At 44.4% G+C, this 19,034-nt stretch overlaps 3 protein-coding genes across 3 annotated transcripts; all 3 read left to right on the forward strand.

Annotated features, from left to right (window-relative positions):
* Window positions 1-368: 368 nt before the first annotated feature.
* Window positions 369-7,015, forward strand: LOC112899173 (copper-transporting ATPase HMA5). Its single transcript, XM_025967535.1, has 6 exons — window positions 369-827; window positions 3,833-5,224; window positions 5,302-5,556; window positions 5,659-5,781; window positions 5,887-6,363; window positions 6,455-7,015. The coding sequence occupies exons 1-6, from the start codon at window positions 468-470 to the stop codon at window positions 6,842-6,844; spliced, it is 2,997 nt and encodes a 998-aa protein (XP_025823320.1). The 5' UTR covers window positions 369-467; the 3' UTR covers window positions 6,845-7,015.
* Window positions 7,016-8,628: 1,613 nt separating this feature from the next.
* Window positions 8,629-14,615, forward strand: LOC112899174 (copper-transporting ATPase HMA5-like). The gene is made up of 6 exons (XM_025967536.1): window positions 8,629-8,979; window positions 11,306-12,697; window positions 12,781-13,035; window positions 13,127-13,249; window positions 13,377-13,853; window positions 13,944-14,615. The coding sequence occupies exons 1-6, from the start codon at window positions 8,629-8,631 to the stop codon at window positions 14,331-14,333; spliced, it is 2,988 nt and encodes a 995-aa protein (XP_025823321.1). The 3' UTR covers window positions 14,334-14,615.
* Window positions 14,616-16,263: 1,648 nt separating this feature from the next.
* On the forward strand, window positions 16,264-18,210 carry LOC112901460 (probable phospholipid hydroperoxide glutathione peroxidase 6, mitochondrial). Its single transcript, XM_025970386.1, has 6 exons — window positions 16,264-16,469; window positions 16,816-16,892; window positions 17,181-17,242; window positions 17,428-17,546; window positions 17,731-17,898; window positions 17,993-18,210. The coding sequence occupies exons 1-6, from the start codon at window positions 16,422-16,424 to the stop codon at window positions 18,023-18,025; spliced, it is 507 nt and encodes a 168-aa protein (XP_025826171.1). The 5' UTR covers window positions 16,264-16,421; the 3' UTR covers window positions 18,026-18,210.
* The last annotated feature ends 824 nt before the right edge of the window (window positions 18,211-19,034 follow it).

Genomic DNA, 19,034 nt, shown 5'->3' on the forward strand with positions numbered 1-19,034 from the left:
TATGCTTAAAGAGCATGACATCTGCTGTAGTGGTGGTAGGGAGCGACAATAATTTGCATTATTATTGGTTTAAAATACAAATATTTATACTCAAGAAAACGTCTGAAATACTCAAAAACTAATTGGATCGTACAAGAAACGAAAATCAATTGAAAGTTTGAAACCGCTAGGCTGCGTTATTCACAAGGTGGACATGGAACAAGGAAAAGTGTGCGTTTCTCAACTTGACGTCGCGTAATAGCTGTTTTTCCATGGTTTGCGGAGTTTAAAATACTCCTCGAGTCTCCAACGCAAGCCTGACCTGGTTTCCACTTCCACGAGCCGATGAGCGCCCTGCTCGACTCTTCTATAAATGCGGCCAGTTTTAAACCAAGTCACACTCTCCCCGAACAATTTCGCAAACCGAAGAGAACCAAACACAAAAGCGATCTCCAAACCGGAGTCATCGCACCGCACCGGCGGTAAAAATGGCAGCGAGCACCCGAGCCCTCTTCTCCTGCTTCCACGGCGGCGGCGCCGAGGTGAGCCGCCACCTCGCGCTGCGGCCGCGGTACCCGTCCATGCCGCGGCGCCCTAGGACGGCCGCGGTCGCCGACGACGCGAGTGGAGGCGGAGGAAGCCGTGGCGACCTGGAGGCCGCGAAGGGGGCGGCGGAGAAGGAGGAGGAGGAGGAGAAGTTGGCGGTGTTCGCGGTGACCGGAATGACGTGCTCCGCGTGTGCGGGGTCGGTGGAGAAGGCCGTCAAGCGCCTCCCGGGCATCCACGACGCCGCCGTCGACGTCCTCGGGGGCCGCGCGCAGGTCGTCTTCTACCCGGCCTTCGTCTCGGTGAGTATCGGGTACCTGGTCGATTCGCTTGTTACTTTATATTCATTTTTTTTCGTATGAGCTGTTTCCAGATGGTATTATCCTTTACAAGATATTGAGCCATAAGCTCGACATCACCACTAACAAAATTCCAAAAGCGGGCATGAATAATAAACGTATACCATCATATCAACATCAAGCCTCTATTGAGCCAAAAAATTGCTCATGTCTTTAATATCTGGTCTTTTGTGTTCTTTCGATTCATATACTTATATCTCAAATTTGACCGATAATTGTTCTGATTATGCAATTTTCATGTAACGTGCAGAGCTCTAAATCAGTACACCTCATGCAGTTCGCTCTATGATTTTGATGTAACGTGCGGCTCAGATTAGAACGCTTCACTATATTTTGTTCTTCAATAATTTATATTGTATCACTGGCATGAGAATCCTAGAAGCAGATACAGGCCTATGCAGAGCGGCCTTCAATCTTGGGTGTTCCGATATCTATTTTTTTGTTAAATATAAAAATTACGAATTATATGGAAACATATAGAGAGGCAAAGGCGTAATATTTTAGGTACTTCTGAAAAAACATTTGTGCTGAAGTTTTAGTTACATCGTACATAAACTTGATATGACGCAGAACTGTAGATTGGACACTTCATCTACTTCTTTGCTATATGATTTTGATATACAACATGGAAAGCTGTAAATTGACAATATAATTCTGATTAAATTAAGTATACAGTTGTAGAATTGGATATTTCACACAGTCAGTTCACCATATAATTTTCACACTGTTAGTTCACGCCTAATTAGATGGACGAGTATATTTAATAAGGGCACCAAGATCATTTTACAGTACTACTAATCTGTCTGAAAAACTACAATTGCACTCTTCTTGGGATAGAGAGAGTATTTGTTTTTGAGTGGTTTGAAAGGCTCAGGAAGACATCTTTGCTTATGATGTACAACTTTCAACTTCCCTAAAACATGATTACCGTGTTGGAACACCGTAAACATGATTTGCTGTGAATATCATGATGTACAAACAATGCATAGGGCTGCAGTTTCAGTATAGAGATGGATTTTCTCTTAAGAAAAGAAAAAAAAATGGTGGTTCCTGCTCATGGTTTACAAGTTTTCAACTACAAATGCTGTGAGCTTTTGCTCCTATACAGAAATTAGAAGGAAAGATCTATCAAGTATGCCTTTGTGAAGCGATTGCTAAGTGCTAATTTGCATGACACTCCCATAAGATAGTCCCAAATTTAATTAAGAACTAATTTGTGCACCGAAAATTAGGTTTCATACTGCATCCTCTTTGTCCCAGTTATTCACACATCACCGATCTTTTAGTTTTCCATGAATACTCAGGAGAACCATGTTTCATTGCATTAAGAAGAAGAATTCGAACATGCACAACACACACCACTGAATATTGATACATATTACAGTTCCTCTTTTTGTTAAGCTATATCTCTTACTTTGTTCCACCTTGCATTTTGTTTCATAGTTTGTAGTCATTGACCTGTTCATTTGGTGTGTTCCTACTGATCATATTCCCAATTAATTATTATATTGTTCAGGTTGGAATAAATTGTCGTATTCAAGAATAGTTTGCCACTCACGTTTCTCATCCCAAAGTTACTTTCTTTCATCAGTGGCCCATGTGGGGATGCAAAATTGCAATCTTGTCCCCCATTAAAATAGCTTTTAACTTTGGGAGCATGGCATATCCCTTTCACCAGTATATTGATATTGATAGGGCAAAATGGGGAACTTCTTTTATTTCTGAAGTCTTTTTCCTGCAGTATAAGCATATTTTTCTAAATTTACGAGAGATGGTTCATTGGTTGCCACTGTAGGGGCAGGAAAATTTTTCATCTCATATTACAACCTAGTGGTTGCTTGCTCACACACTATCTTATTGGGTGCATTCATGAATCTATAATTTTGTTGGTGACAATTCACAATCACTAAATTTCAATCAGTACTTGTTACACTGATACTGGCACATTAGGTGTCCTCATGGATATAATAGTTCCACTTATGGGAAAACTATATGTAGAAAATATGATACTGAGATACCATCTAAGAAACCCTTTTATTTATCTGTCACTCTGTTGGCTCGGTGGCTGCCATGAATAGGTGGTAGGTCTACCTGCGAATAATTCTTTTTGCATATTTATTTACATACTCAAGAAGAGTCATATAGGTTCACTTTATCTTTTACATATTTAACACTCAAGAAGATCAATAACGTTAGTCCTCATCAGTGTTTTTTTCTTTCTGAGAACGTAATCATCAGTTTTGGACTTTCAGTTGATCAGATCTAATCATGGCAATACCACTATCCAGTATCCACTGGGTTGTTTGGATATCAAATTTTATCAAAACTAGATTTTTTTAACAATGTCTAGAGCCTAGCAACCTAAAACCTTCTTTGGGTAAGAGATGATAAAACCAGCATAAGAAAATCTTTAACGCTAAGACTCAAAATACGAATTTTGTGGAAAACTACTCCTACCTATTTTTCCTAAAAGTATTTATTTATCCCTGTCCACGTTCTCAACAAACTCAACTGATATATGTTATGGTGGCCGCATGTGCACGTGAGAGATACATAGTGGCATGTTTGATAACCAAGCGACGCATGAACTAAGTCTCTTTTTTATTAATGCAATCCAAATGAAGTGATTTGTATACTCCTTTTAACTGAAGAACAACATAAAAAAAAATTTCCTTAAAATCCTCATAAAATCTTTTTCATGTAACTTATCCTTAATCAACTATATCCGAAAAACAACTAACTCTCTGCTCCCTTTGCTTATCGAATATATTGGCCAATAGTTAATAAATTATTTTGTGGCAAACCTGAATGGCTGAAACCCATTTAAAATACAAATCATATTCATTGTTTTACACCATGTTTTAAAATTGAACTGTCTATGTGCCCATGTTGTTCCAACTTTGTTTCCTACATATTTAGACGTCATGTTCATTTATGGCTTTTGGCAGGAGGAGAAAATTAGGGAAGCCATCGAGGATGTTGGTTTTGAAGCTAAGCTGATTAATGAGGAGGTCAGGGAAAAGAACATCCTTGTATGCAGGCTGCATATAAAAGGAATGACCTGCACTTCTTGCACAAGTACAGTGGAATCTGCCTTGCAAGCTTTTCCTGGGGTTCAAAGAGCTTCGGTTGCATTGGCTACTGAAGAGGCAGAGATCCGTTATGATCGCAGGATTGTTGCTGCTAACCAGCTTATCCAGGCAGTGGAAGAGACTGGCTTTGAAGCAGTCCTGATCACTACAGGTGAAGATCGGAGCAGGATAGACCTCAAAATAGACGGTGTTCTCAATGAGAGGTTAATAATGATACTAGAAAGCTCTATCCAAGCTCTTCCTGGTGTGGAAGACATAAAAGTTGACACTGAACTCCACAAGATCACCATATCATACAAGCCTGACCAGACAGGACCCAGGGACCTCATTGAAGTCATTGAGTCAGCCACATCTGGTGATGTTACTGCATCAATATATCCAGAAGCAGAAGGAAGGGAGCATCCAAGGTATGGGGAAATCAAGCGGTACAAGCAGTCTTTCTTGTGGAGCTTAATATTCACTATCCCAGTGTTTCTCACCTCTATGGTATTCATGTACATTCCTGGGCTGAAGGACGGGCTCGAAAAAAAGGTTGTAAACATGATGAGCATTGGTGAACTGTTGCGGTGGATCTTGTCAACACCGGTCCAATTTATAATTGGCCGCAAGTTTTATACTGGTGCTTACAAGGCAATGCGCCATGGCTCGCCGAACATGGATGTTCTCATTGCTCTAGGGACAAACACTGCTTACTTTTACTCAGTCTACTCAGTTCTTCGAGCAGCTATCTCTGAGAATTATATACCAACTGATTTTTTCGAGACAAGTTCCATGCTTATATCATTTATCCTCCTTGGTAAGTACCTTGAGATCTTGGCAAAAGGGAAGACCTCTGAGGCTATTGCCAAACTGATGGATCTTGCACCGGAAACTGCAACACTATTGATACATGACCATGAAGGGAATGTCGTAGGAGAGAAAGAGATTGACAGCAGATTGATTCAGAAAAATGATGTTATCAAAGTAGTCCCTGGTGGGAAAGTTGCTTCTGATGGCTTTGTTATATGGGGCCAAAGCCATGTGAATGAAAGTATGATCACTGGAGAATCACGGCCCGTGGCAAAGAGGAAAGGTGACACCGTAATTGGAGGTACGGTCAATGAGAATGGTGTGCTCCATGTACGGGCAACGTTTGTTGGATCTGAGAGTGCGCTAGCACAGATTGTAAGACTTGTAGAATCAGCGCAAATGGCAAAAGCTCCTGTCCAGAAGTTTGCTGATCAGATATCTAGAGTCTTTGTCCCATTAGTAAGTTCAGTTACATTGTTGCAATAAGATAAATGCGTTATTATATCAATGATGAATAACTTTCTCCATGCTTGCAGGTTATTGTACTCTCCTTGCTTACTTGGCTTGCGTGGTTCTTAGCTGGGAGATTCCATGGTTATCCTCAGTCATGGATACCATCTTCCATGGATAGCTTTCAACTTGCCCTTCAGTTTGGAATATCAGTTATGGTGATTGCTTGTCCTTGTGCCTTAGGGCTTGCAACTCCAACTGCGGTAATGGTTGCAACTGGAGTCGGTGCCTCACAAGGCATTTTGATAAAGGGTGGGCAAGCTCTTGAGAGTGCACATAAGGTATGAAAAATTGTTCTCCTTATGTGGATACACCTGTTTAAAACAGTGCTTTTGAATTGGTGACAAACTGATAACAGTACTTATTTATATGACATTTCATAGGTGCACTGCATTGTATTTGATAAAACGGGAACACTGACTATTGGGAAACCTGTTGTCGTCAGTACCAGGCTTCTCAAAAACATGGTATTGCGTGAATTCTATGATTATGTTGCGGCAGCAGAGGTATATTCTTTGGCTCTATTATTCTTGTCATCATTTTGGGTGAAATAACTTTTAGTTCTTTGAAGTGACACTTTTCAAATTCTATGAATTTCTTGTCTCATTCAGGACAACAGTGAGCACCCACTGGCGAAGGCAATAGTGGAGCATGCCAAGAAGTTGCACTCAGAAGAAAACCACATCTGGCCTGAAGCAAGAGACTTTATTTCAGTACCCGGACATGGTGTCAAGGCCAAAGTTAATGATAAGAGTGTCATTGTGGGGAACAAGAGCTTTATGCTGTCATCAGGCATTGATATCCCCATGGAAGCTTTGGAAATACTCACGGAAGAAGAGGAGAAAGCACAAACAGCCATTATGGTGGCTATGGATCAAGAAGTTGTGGGCATAATCTCTGTATCTGATCCTATAAAACCAAATGCCAATGAAGTGATATCATACCTCAAATCCATGAATGTGGAGAGCATAATGGTGACTGGGGATAACTGGGGGACTGCTAATGCCATTGGCAAAGAGGTCGGCATAGAAAAGATCATTGCTGAAGCAAAACCAGAGCAGAAGGCTGAGAAGGTGAAGGAACTTCAGGTGAGCTATTTTCTGCTTTCTATCATAGATTTCTTGCTTTCCTCTTGCAATCATTAAGTTATTTACTGTCCTCGCATCTTAATTCTTGCAGTTGTCTGGAAAAACCGTGGCAATGGTCGGTGATGGAATAAACGACTCCCCAGCACTTGTGTCAGCTGATGTAGGTCTGGCAATTGGCGCAGGAACAGATGTCGCCATTGAAGCGGCCGACATCGTCCTCATGAAGAGCAACTTGGAGGATGTGGTTACTGCTATCGATCTCTCCAGGAAGACGTTCTTCCGCATTCGGATGAACTACGTCTGGGCTCTTGGCTACAACATCATCGGCATACCGATAGCTGCAGGGGTGCTCTTCCCATCGTCCCGGTTCCGCCTGCCTCCATGGGTTGCTGGCGCTGCAATGGCGGCTTCATCCGTCAGTGTCGTCTGTTGGTCCCTGCTGCTGAGGTACTACAAAAGTCCAAAGACGTTTGGCAATTGATGAAACAGGAGCGACCAGAGCAGCACTAGCGTGAAATAAACTCTAGATATTAATGAGTAACGGGTGAACTTCCTCGAATTGAAGTTGCGTAAACTAAGCTGTACATATAGCTACTGACGTTTTGTACTTGTTGGAACTGAGGAAAGATGTATGGATGTGTTGGTCGATCCACTCATCTATATAAGTAACTTATTTTAGATAAAAGCCATGATCTGTACATATGAACATGATGGATTGATGACGGAAACAGAAGTTGTGTCTCCAATCTCCAAGAGACATGCGAAAGACTCGTGAAGAACGTCTGCGATGCTTGTTGAATCGAACAACTTGGACGGAGGGGTCATGGTCAGATCATGAAGGTGCCGGTTAATGGGATCAGACTCGACCGTCGAAAGCAGAGAGACGCTGGTGCTTTGGTGATGCTGGAGCTAGAGGGACGTTCGCTCACTCTTCACGGTTGCTAGCTTTTCTTTCTTGTTGTGGGCGATATTAGTTGCCTAACCAAGCTGCTAACTTCTTTAATGGCACGACAGGGAACACTTGCAACAGAAAGAGGTCCTGATGATGAGGCGATGGTCTGATCTGGCGCCCAACGTACGCCAGCAGTGGATGGAATTCGGTTCGGTTAGCTTTTCGCCTCGTGGCTAAATGCTCTAATTTTTGTCGCGGAACAAATACGTGGTGGAATCCGATTCCTTGGAGTCCGGAGAAGCTTCGATGTGTCCAGCATCCAAACAGGTTCTTCACGATTTTGTATTTGGATTTTGGATTTCCACTTTGTTGCCTTGCTGGAGACGAAGGGAGCCCCGGAAACCGATGGGGCGCCTGTCTTCGAGCTGATAGATCTCTCACCAGGCCATGATCCTTGCGGCCCAAGCTCACGAGGCCGCTATTGCGTGTGCTGCCAGAGTGTTACGGTGCCGTACTGTGCTGGTAGCGTAAAACATTCTGATTTATGTAACACTCCAATTATATTCACGGGAGAAGCCAAAATCGACCATCGCGCACGATCATGATCATGGCAAAAAAAAAATGAGCATAAATGTATGGCAATAACCAATAATACACGGTCTACTCGACAAGACACTGTCTAGCTAGTTTCTCGGGTGTTACCATCCATCAAAGCATGCATTCCGGTGGGCTGAGGAAAATTAGAGTGCCAACGTACCTGTTGTTACCGCATCGTTTTCGCTTTTTATCCCTACTTTAGTGACGTGCAAGACCACGTTAATGAGTGGCAATAGCATCTCATTTTAGTAATACTTTAGGTTTTTCAAAAAAGTTAACATTTTTTTACGTGGTCATTTCTCATTGTCTTTTCTGGAACCCGACCTGTTTTTTTTACCTGATCCAGGTCGCCTGACAGGTACAGGCAGATGCCCTGAAAGTAGTAGAATATTTATCATCCGCTTATCACTAATTCGTTCAGCTTTCGTGCGAGCCAGCGCTGCCGACTAAAACGCCGCCGCGGTGGGTACCGAGTCAGCTGCACTTTCAGCTCACATTACCGGAATTGATCGAGACCAAAATAATGTTCAGTGTTCACCAGTTGGATACGGAAGAAAGAAACGAGTGCGTTTCGGGAACCGGTGTTGCGTACGCGTAGCAGTTTGCCACCAGCATTTCCTCTCTCGCACGCAGCACGATCCGCCACCTCGCGCCGGGCTCCTCGCCGCCCTTATAAATTCCGGCACGGTTCAAAACCAAATCACCCCACCTGGCACCAACCAAATCCCCAAGCTTATAATTAACCAGTGGACTAGTGGAGTGATCGCACGGCGGCGATGGGGGCGACTACCCGAGCCCTGTTCCTCTCCTGCTTCCACGGAGGTGGCGGCGGCTCCGAGGTGAGCCGCCGCCTTGCGCTGCGCCCGCGGTACCCGTCAATGCCGCGGCGGCCGAAGGGGGCGGCGGTTGCTGGCGGCGGCGGAGGAGGAGGCGATCTGGAGGCCGCGGCGGGTGGGGAGAGCGAGGAGGAGGAGAAGGTGGCGGTGTTCTCCGTGTCCGGGATGACGTGCGCCGCGTGCGCGGGGTCGGTGGAGAAGGCCGTGAAGCGGCTCCCGGGCATCCACGACGCCGCCGTCGACGTCCTCGGGGGCCGCGCGCAGGTCGTCTTCTACCCGGCCTTCGTCTCGGTGAGCTCCGGGCACCCTGATGGATTTTGTTTATGTGGTGTTTTTCTTCTTCTGAAAAACTGTTTATGTGACGGTTAATGTAATGCAGAGCTCTAAATTGTCGTGTGGAAGTGTTTTTCTGAAGCAACATATTTTGTTACGTAAAGATACAGTTTCAAAAGTGTAGCTGGGCAGTGTTTTCCTTTTCCACATTAAGATCCGCACCCGCTGACGTGGGCTTCGTGGTCCATGCTCGAGACATTTGCAATCAGCTCACCCGCAAGAGATTTGTCTTAAGAAAAAAAAAATGCTATTGCAAAATGCTGAGACGTGTAGTGTTACTTGACAAAGAATTTGTGTGGCCTTAATTGATGCTTCAAGCTAATAATTGATACGAAATGGACTGTGAATAAGAGTGCTTCCTCCTTTGCATTTATTTGCTTCCTAAGGACAAAAGGAAGACAGATGGTGGTTGTGGTTCTGCGTATCGCTGGCAAGTTTTCAGCAACAAGTGCGGGGCGTCTTCACTCAAATTAGAACCGAAGCCCTACCTGACATGCTCCCAGAAGATAATAATTCCCAAGATACTTAGCTAAGGTGTCTAGCTAAAATTGAGTTGCATATATATAGCCTTCATCTTTTCTTTCCCCCTAATTTTCTGCACTGATGCATATTATTGTTTTTTCCTTGTGTCTCCTACTCCATCCACTCTGCATTCCATTTCTAAGTTCAAGTTGTTGATCTGTTCACTTGGTATTCCACTAGGTACACCATGTACCCAATTGATTATTGAACCGTTTAGTTTGGAGCAAGATTGAATTATTCGTGAATAATTTGACTCTCACAATTCCCATAATTACTTGCTTTCATCAGTGGCACATTTGGGATACAAGATCTCAATCTTGTCTGCCTTCAGTATCTCTTGATAACTTATTTTAAAAGAGAATATCAACTTGGTAGGCACAACACTTCTCTTTTCACTAGAATCTTGAAAATCATTACAATGAATGTTTTTTTTCTATTAATGGAAGTCATTTTCATGCAGCATGCACTGCTCTAGCTAATTTCATGATGGGAAACACTTCATGTGATTGCCCCTGTAGGACCACAAAAAGTTTCATCTCATATTTCAACCTGGTGGTTGTTTATTCACACACTATTTTATTGGATGATTTCTATGATTTGGATGCTGCCTATTCTTTCTGCATACTGTAACTTCAATTAATAACAGCTATACTGATATAGTGAATAAGATATATTGTCCCATTTATGGATAAAATATAGTGACTAAGATGTTGAATACTAACTCCATTCTTTTTTATTTGACGTTTTTAAGATGCAAATATTTTTAACTAGAAAACTAGTACTATAATTTTCATCTTTGGTGGCCAGATTTAAAATGTTCAATGGGACAGATTCTGTAGGACGTAAAATACAAAAAGAATGGAGTCAATATTAGTATGTAAGAAAAAATTCTTTTCTTAACAAATGTAGGCACACAACCGCCTTTTGTTTTGACTTCAGGTATCACCAAGCCATATTTAGTATCGCTGTCATGAACCCCACTTAGAGCAGAGATTTGTCTCTTTGTAGCCTGGACTAATATCTGTGCATGATCTAGTATCTGCGCACTTCCTTGGATAGTGCCTCCTTTTCCAATAGCTCCTTTCAATAATTGAGAATCAGAAAAGGAATACTCTTTTTGTAAAACTGTTAGGTTCCTGAAAACTAAAGACAGTTTTATGATTGATGAGTGATGACTATGCACAAAACTTGGTTGCAAAAGCTAATACATTTACAACAAACAACATCCATTCTCAAAATTTGTCCTACTGAATAAACCTATTCAAAACATCATGGTCATTACATGCCTGAAAAAGCTTGGCCTAACAAGACGAACCTGAACTTTGGGAGGTGATTGAAAAAATAACATTTATTAATTTTATACGGAGTGGATGCGCAAGTATACCCAACATTTATAGGTGATAGATCTGCTTTTTGTGAATACCCCCTTTTGGCATGTTTTCCCTTTACACACTCCAGTATTTGTGCAGTTCGTTTGGATTATTCAACATCCAAGTTCACACCTCTTTTCAGTTGATCCAGACAGTATCGTCGTAGTATATACGCTGAAATTCCCTGATTGCTCTGTTATTTGTGTATATTGATGAACGGTTAATAGAAAACCATTCAAATTTTACCTTTAGATTGTTTAGAGTTTTTTTTGTCATGTTTTTATAGAGAATGAACACATGTCATTTTAATTCTTGTTTCCAGAATGAACACGCGTCATTTTAATTCTTGTTTCCAACATATTTGTAGATGATCATGTAAACCTTTTGGACAGGAGAACAAAATTACAGAAGCCATCGAGGATGCTGGTTTTGAAGCTAAGTTGATTGATGAGGAAGTCATGGAAAAGAACATTCTACTATGCAGGCTACATATAAAAGGAATGGCCTGCAAGTATTGCACAAGCACAGTTCAATTTGTCTTGCAAGCTTCCCCTGGGGTTCAAAGAGCTTCAGTTGCACTGGCTACTGAAGAGGCAGAGATCCGTTATGATCGCAGGATTGTTTCTGCTAGCCAGCTAATCCAAGTAGTGGAAGAAACTGGCTTTGAAGCGATACTACTCACCACAGGAGAAGATTGGAGCAGGATAGACCTCAAAATGGACGGTGTTCTTGATGAGAGGTCGTTAATGATCGTGAAAAGCTCTGTACAGGCCCTTCCTGGTGTGGAAAACATTAAACTCGACACTAAATTACACAAGGTCACCATCTCATACAAGCCTGAACAGACAGGTCCCCGAGACCTCATCGAGGTCATCGAGTCAGCTACATCTGGTCTTGTCAATGCATCAATATATCTGGAAGCAGATGGAAGGGACCAGCATAGGTATGTGGAAATCAAACGATACAGGCAGTCTTTCTTGTGGAGCTTAATATTTACCATTCCAGTTTTTCTCACCTCCATGGTGTTCATGTACATCCCTTGGTTGAAGGCTGGACTGGAAAGAAAGGTTTTCAACATGATGAGCACCGGTGAACTATTGCGGTGGATTTTATCAACACCAGTCCAATTTGTTATTGGTCGCAAATTCTATGCTGGTGCTTACAAGGCAATGTGCCGTGGCTCACCGAACATGGATGTGCTTATTGCTCTAGGGACGAACACAGCTTACTTCTATTCAGTTTACTCAGTTCTTCAAGCAGCTACCTCTGCGAATTACATGTCAACTGATTTCTTTGAGACTAGTTCCATGCTCATATCATTTATCCTTCTTGGAAAGTACCTTGAGATCTTGGCAAAAGGAAAGACCTCCGAAGCTATCGCCAAGCTGATGGATCTTGCGCCGGAAACTGCAATACTGTTAATGTATGATCATGAAGGAAATGTGGTAGGAGAGAAGGAGATTGACAGCAGATTGATTCAGAAAAATGATGTGATCAAAGTAGTCCCAGGTGGAAAAGTTGCTTCCGATGGCTTTGTTATATGGGGCCAGAGCCATGTGAATGAAAGCATGATTACTGGAGAATCACGGCCAGTAGCAAAGAGGAAGGGTGACACTGTAATTGGAGGAACAGTGAATGAGAATGGTGTGCTCCATGTACGGGCAACATTTGTCGGATCAGAGAGTGCGCTGGCACAAATTGTAAGACTTGTAGAATCAGCCCAAATGGCAAAAGCTCCTGTCCAGAAGTTTGCTGATCAGATATCTAGAGTCTTTGTCCCCCTGGTAAGGCCATTTACATTGTATTGATCTAACCTATGGTCTACTCTTATGAAAAAAATGCTGAACAATCAGCTCCGCGCTTTCAGGTGATTCTTTTTTCTTTGCTTACTTGGCTCGCATGGTTCGTGGCCGGGAGGCTCCATAGCTACCCTAACTCATGGATACCACCATCCATGGATAGTTTTCAGCTAGCTCTTCAGTTTGGGATATCGGTTATGGTGATTGCCTGTCCTTGCGCCCTAGGACTTGCAACTCCAACTGCCGTGATGGTTGCAACTGGAGTTGGTGCCTCGCAAGGCGTTCTGATCAAGGGTGGGCAGGCTCTGGAGAGTGCACAGAAGGTATGGAATAGTGTCATCTATTGTGTGTGGACTTGCATGTTTACAGAAAAATCTGAGTTGTTCATAAATATTAAATTATGGTACTTCATAGGTCGACTGCATCGTTTTTGACAAGACAGGGACACTAACCATTGGGAAGCCTGTCGTTGTTGACACAAGGCTTCTCAAAAACATGGTCTTGCGTGAATTCTATGACTATGCTGCTGCAGCAGAGGTTCTACAACTCTTACGTTTTTATCATCTTTTTTTTGCTTAATTTTTCCATTTGTTTCAAATTATTTCCTTTTTCTCTCATTTTCTTTTTGAGATTTCATGGATTCATGTATTCTTATCTCGTTTAGATAAACAGTGAGCACCCACTGGCTAAAGCGATAGTGGAGCATGCCAAAAAGTTGCATCCAGAAGAAAACCACATTTGGCCTGAAGCAAGGGATTTCATTTCAGTAACTGGGCATGGTGTCAAGGCAGAAGTTAGTGACAAGAGTGTCATTGTGGGCAACAAGAGCTTTATGTTGTCATCCGACATTGATATTCCCTCAGAAGCTTTGGAAATACTCATGGAAGAAGAGGAGAAGGCAAGGACAGGGATTATTGTGGCTATGGATCGAGAAGTTGTGGGCGTAATCTCTGTGTCTGACCCGATCAAACCAAATGCCCATGAAGTGATATCATACCTCAAGTCCATGAAAGTCGAGAGTATAATGGTGACCGGTGACAACTGGGGGACAGCTAATGCTATCAGCAAAGAGGTTGGGATCGAAAAGATCATTGCCGAAGCGAAACCAGAGCAGAAGGCTGAGATGGTGAAGGAGCTTCAGGTGAGCTATTTCATGCCTTATGTTTTTCGCTTTCTTGCTCTTATATTAAGTGATCAGTTATTTACCGCCCTAAAAACTAAACTCTTGCAGATGTCTGGACGAACCGTGGCGATGGTTGGTGATGGAATCAATGACTCCCCAGCACTCGTGTCAGCTGACGTGGGTCTGGCGATCGGCGCGGGAACAGATGTCGCCATTGAAGCTGCCGACATTGTCCTCATGAAGAGCAACCTGGAGGATGTGATCACTGCCATCGATCTGTCCAGGAAAACCTTCTTCCGCATACGGATGAACTACGTCTGGGCGCTCGGCTACAACGTAATTGGCATACCAATTGCTGCAGGGGTGCTGTTCCCGTCCACCGGGTTCCGCTTGCCGCCGTGGATTGCCGGCGCTGCAATGGCGGCCTCGTCTGTCAGTGTCGTCTGTTGGTCCCTGCTACTGAGGTACTACAAGAGTCCAAAGATTGTTAGCAGTTGATTGCACAGGGACGACAAGGATGTAGCTAGCGTATGCCTAGAAAAGAAAAGAAGAAGGTCCGTCCGTAGATAGTATTCGATCCTGGTGGAATGGCGAGGGATGGTTCTAGTTGCCTGAAACAAGATGTACATATGCGTTACAATGTATGGATGTTAGGGACTAGGGAGTATATATTATAGGGTTACTACGTTAGCTGGAGTTCGAATATAGGTGAACTGGGGTGTATCTAAATCTGCATCGTGATGGTTCTATACCCGTTGACTGTGAACTTGCAATCGTGAATCCCTGGAATTCTGAACTGATGCTGTAAACCGGTAAACGTTCTGCCCTGATGCCATGCAACGGACAGGCCGGGACGAGATCCCTGGAATTCTAGTGGAGTAGTGGGAGAATTTCCACGGAGCTGAACAAATTACATTGGAAGTAGGAGGGGGTCAGATCGAGACGCCAATGGGATCGTATTCAACCCAAAGCAGAGAAGCTGGCGCCTCGTTGCTGCTAAAGGCCGAAAGGGAGTTGTTGCTTTACGCAGGGTCGTTTTCCTCCCTCCGGCCAAGGGCCAACGTCCGTTACAAAACGATTCAACCTGCCAACTGCTTTAATGATGCACAATGCAAACACAGCAGCAGCACTTGTGCAACAGAAAGAAATCCTGATAAGTTGGTAATCATGCGCGTGACTGAGTGGCTCACTGGCTGGCCCCCTGTGCCACCAGTAAAAAGAACCAAAGATAAGTGCTAGGCCCATTCATTCCCAAGCAAACCCAGAAAAGCTCAGTGCCCTTTTGTTGCCCTCTTGGCTGATGATCACGGCGCATCATGGCCCGGACGGCGCACCGGTTTGGTCGCATGGCATTGCGGCGACCAGAATCGGTCGACCATGAACTCATGAGGACACATTGCTGGCGGCGGCGTCATGCGTACGTCACGCGCCTGAGGTCCAACACAGCAGGAAGTCAGAAGGTTCTCGAAACATCCTCAGGCATGAGGTCACGCTTCTTTTCCTTTGCAGGAGCGAGAGCTACAGCAGCCAACGCCAGCATCTGCGTCAGAGCGTACTGTTCCATGAATTCGCGGGCCTTGGTACGTGCACGGGGCACGGCCGCATGTGAGAGTGGACGCGACTGGATGGAATGGAACCAGGCCCAAAAGGCCGGATGCTTCCAGAAGGCTGCCGCGACTTTTCCGGCCACGCTCTTTTCACACTAGTTCCAACCGTGCGAACGCGGGCTGCAGGGAGAACTGGCAAGCCGCCCTTCCTTGCAGATTCGCCGGCCCACGGCCCAGCGACTGAGCAACCGAAGCCCGCAGCCGCCGTGAACAATCCGATAGCGCTCGATCCAGCCGTACCCACCGGACGGTGCAGCCGCAGCCGCGAGGGTTGACCAGCGCGCCACGATTCGGGTGTGTTCGTTTTCCTGCCTCTAAATTTTAGAGGGGTCACGTCAAAAAGAATTTTGTCATTTAGAAATATTAAATAAAGTCTAATTACAAAACTAATTGCAGAACCCCAGGGCTAATTCGCGAGACGAATCTAATGAGGTATATTAATCCATGATTAATGGATGATTACTGTAGCATCACTGTGGCAAATTATGGATTATTTAGGCTCATTAAATTTGTCTCGCGAATTAACACCCATCTGTCAAAAAAAATTCATAAACAGATTTTATTTAATATTTTTAAATGATAAGATTTTCTTTGATGTGATGGATCTAAAATTTTTAAAGGGGAGGAAACGAACACCCCCTCCGTCCACACGCGGCGGGCTCCCGGCCGCGGCGCCACCGAGCTCTCCCCTCCCCTCCGCGATCCCGCGTGGGTCGCACGCTGCTGCTGCGTTCACACTTCATCGTCACAGCGTCCGTCATCCCATCCAACCCCCAACCCCCAACCCCCCGTGGGCCTGGCCGGTATAAATCCCCCAGCTGGTTGACGTCTCGTCTCGGCCCACAACCACAGCTCCGCCGCTTGTGCTCCCTCCGCTCTCGGCTTCGTCTGCACGCTACCGCCTCGCCGCCGCTTCTCCCCGACCCAGCTAAGCTCTTCTTCTTCTTCGCCGCCGCCGCCGCTCGCCGCTCGCCCCAGCATGGCCGCCGCGTCGTCCGCCACCTCCGTCTACGACTTCACCGTCAAGGTCAGACCCGTTCCTCTCGCTCGCCCTCTCCCCTCCCCCAAAACGCTTCTGCGCGTAGGTTCCAGACTCCAGAGGTGATATAGGAGCCTGTAAATTTTCAACACGGATCGCCTGCTTAGCTTGCCCGGGGCCGCTTGCTGTGCTTAGTCCGGGGTTCCAGTGACTCCCAAATCCCGATTCGTGCGGTGTGAATTTTGCTGCGGATCCGTTTGATTGACTTGCGAAACGACTGGATTTGTTAGCCAGTTGCTAGCTATTTTGCTGAATTTTCTGAACAGTAGATGCCGCGACTTCCGATTTTGCAGCAAGAGTCTAACGGATGCGTTTTGCCTGGTGCTGTGTGCAGGATGCAAGCGGGAAGGACGTTGACCTCAGCACCTACAAGGGGAAGGTTCTCCTCATCGTCAACGTCGCATCCCAGTGGTATGAACCAACTGCATAACCTCGCCTTGCTCTGTTATACTCAATTTGAGCACACGGTAACTAGAATTGGGTGTTACTATTGTAATTGTTAGTTCCGTTGCAAAATTGTATCAGTAAGGTCGTTGATGTGCTTGGAATCATTTGTGCCTACTTGATATATTCTGTAAAATAATGACTGTCTGTGCTTACTCATTTCATTGTCTGATGTAGACATCTATGTTTGGCTGACAATATAGAAAACTTTATTCTGTACACTGCTAATTATTGTACTGTGACTCATTATTTCAGTGGATTAACTAACTCCAACTACACCGAGCTGGCCCAGCTCTATGAGAAGTACAAGGACCAAGGTGTGTCCTTAATCTATTGCCTTTGTATATTCTTTGTCTTGTATTACTTATCTGTTCTCATGGCAATATGGACTACGAATTTTTTTTGTCCAACTGTTGGCTGTTCATCGATTTAAACAATTTTCAGTTGTCGGTGGTGCTGTTCAGTGATAACTGGGTACAATTACCAATTTTGTGGTTTGTAGGCTTTGAGATCCTGGCTTTTCCATGCAACCAGTTTGGTGGGCAGGAGCCTGGCACCAATGAGGAGATTGTCCAGTTTGCCTGCACACGCTTCAAGGCTGAGTACCCCATCTTTGACAAGGTAAAGGTTCTATGATGTTTTTCCTCAACCAAAGTAATGCATTGTAGGATATGCAAAGAAATTTTCCAACAACATACATTCATCTGCGTTAGCAGGTTGATGTGCTGGTGTTAGTGATGATCCTCTATCCATGTAGAATATTATTTCTTGTAGAGTACTACTGAGCCTAAGCTCTTCTTATCAGGTTGACGTCAACGGTAACAATGCCGCACCCCTCTACAAGTTCCTGAAGTCTAGCAAGGGTGGCCTGTTTGGTGACAGCATCAAGTGGAACTTCTCCAAGTTCTTGGTTGACAAGGAGGGGCGCGTTGTGGATCGCTACGCGCCGACCACTTCCCCTCTGAGCATTGAGGTAAACCTCCAACGCCCCATTTTGCATTTGTTATATAAACTTAACCAATATGTTATCTTGAGACCATTCTAACTTTTTTCTCCAATCTCTGCAGAAGGACATCAAGAAGCTGCTTGGGAGCTCTTAAACCATCTTGCTAGAACCTGTAGCGCAAAACTGTATTCCTATGTGCGCTAAAATTTACAATAATATTGTATCAATAAAGTAGTGCTCCGCTGCAGTACCCGCTCAATTTCCATTGCATGTGTATTTGTATATTCCCTTTGAATGAATTCCGATGATGTATACAAGTTAGTCATGCTTCATCGAAAATATTGTCGTGGTGTGTCTGTGGTAATTGCATTTTCGGGAAACAAACACATTGGCCTGCTATTTTTCCAAGCTTCAGCTTGACACGATGCTAGTCCGTCTGCTGTTAACTTACGCCGTCACTATTAACAAACAGCTGTTGATACTTTCTACTGACGTGATTCCATTCATAATCCAACAGTCAAAACAAAAAATAATTGTACTTTTCTGCAGAAGGAAGACAGTAAGACGAAAAAAAAATTCATAATCCAACAGTCAAAAATAAAAATAATTGAACTTTTATGCAGAAGGAAGATAAGACGAAAAACAGATTGCAAATTGGCCCAGCACAAAAATTCATTTGTAACAGACTTTGTCAGTGTTTCGTTCACCGGCTAGTAAATTTAGCGCCGCGCTTCTCTGTGGCTCGATAACTAATAATCGAAGGCAATGATTTAGACTGGTTCCAGCAATTGCCTTACGCCTAGTATGGGGTGGTGTTTTCGTATTCCTCACGTTCAAATGCTAGGTGCTTATAATAGGACGCTTGCAAGCGGTGTGCGTGGGTGTTTTTCGTCTCGCACCTAGAGAGAAGGCCTAGCTCCGTCTTATATATGTGGTGGGTTGGGCTACGTTGCATGAGAGAAGGGGGTGTCCCGAGCCCCCAGAACCGATACCCTCAGAGCAAGGTTGGCTGATCTATACGTTTCCGTCTAGGGGCGCCTCCGGTGGAACATGCTCCGCCGCACCGCTTCCCGTACTGTGACCTGTCTGCCCAGATCGTGGTGCCGCCTGATACATCCTTGGGTCCGCGCGCCCCCTCCCCACGGCAGGGGATGGCGCCGTCA

Source organism: Panicum hallii, chromosome 7, assembly GCF_002211085.1.
Source record: "Panicum hallii strain FIL2 chromosome 7, PHallii_v3.1, whole genome shotgun sequence".
NCBI lineage: Eukaryota > Viridiplantae > Streptophyta > Magnoliopsida > Poales > Poaceae > Panicum > Panicum hallii.

What these genes read in the sequence shown, in the direction of transcription:
- LOC112901460 (XM_025970386.1), top strand. Translation starts at nt 16,422, where the DNA reads ATGGCCGCCGCGTCGTCCGCCACCTCCGTCTACGACTTCACCGTCAAG. An exon ending in GTCAACGTCGCATCCCAGTG is followed by an intron (nt 16,893 to 17,180) that starts GTATGAACCAAC and finishes TCATTATTTCAG; the next exon opens with TGGATTAACTAACTCCAACT. An exon ending in TGAGAAGTACAAGGACCAAG is followed by an intron (nt 17,243 to 17,427) that starts GTGTGTCCTTAA and finishes TGTGGTTTGTAG; the next exon opens with GCTTTGAGATCCTGGCTTTT.
- LOC112899174 (XM_025967536.1), top strand. Translation starts at nt 8,629, where the DNA reads ATGGGGGCGACTACCCGAGCCCTGTTCCTCTCCTGCTTCCACGGAGGT. An exon ending in TCTACCCGGCCTTCGTCTCG is followed by an intron (nt 8,980 to 11,305) that starts GTGAGCTCCGGG and finishes CCTTTTGGACAG; the next exon opens with GAGAACAAAATTACAGAAGC. An exon ending in CTAGAGTCTTTGTCCCCCTG is followed by an intron (nt 12,698 to 12,780) that starts GTAAGGCCATTT and finishes CCGCGCTTTCAG; the next exon opens with GTGATTCTTTTTTCTTTGCT.
- LOC112899173 (XM_025967535.1), top strand. Translation starts at nt 468, where the DNA reads ATGGCAGCGAGCACCCGAGCCCTCTTCTCCTGCTTCCACGGCGGCGGC. An exon ending in ATTATGTTGCGGCAGCAGAG is followed by an intron (nt 5,782 to 5,886) that starts GTATATTCTTTG and finishes TGTCTCATTCAG; the next exon opens with GACAACAGTGAGCACCCACT. An exon ending in AGAAGGTGAAGGAACTTCAG is followed by an intron (nt 6,364 to 6,454) that starts GTGAGCTATTTT and finishes TAATTCTTGCAG; the next exon opens with TTGTCTGGAAAAACCGTGGC.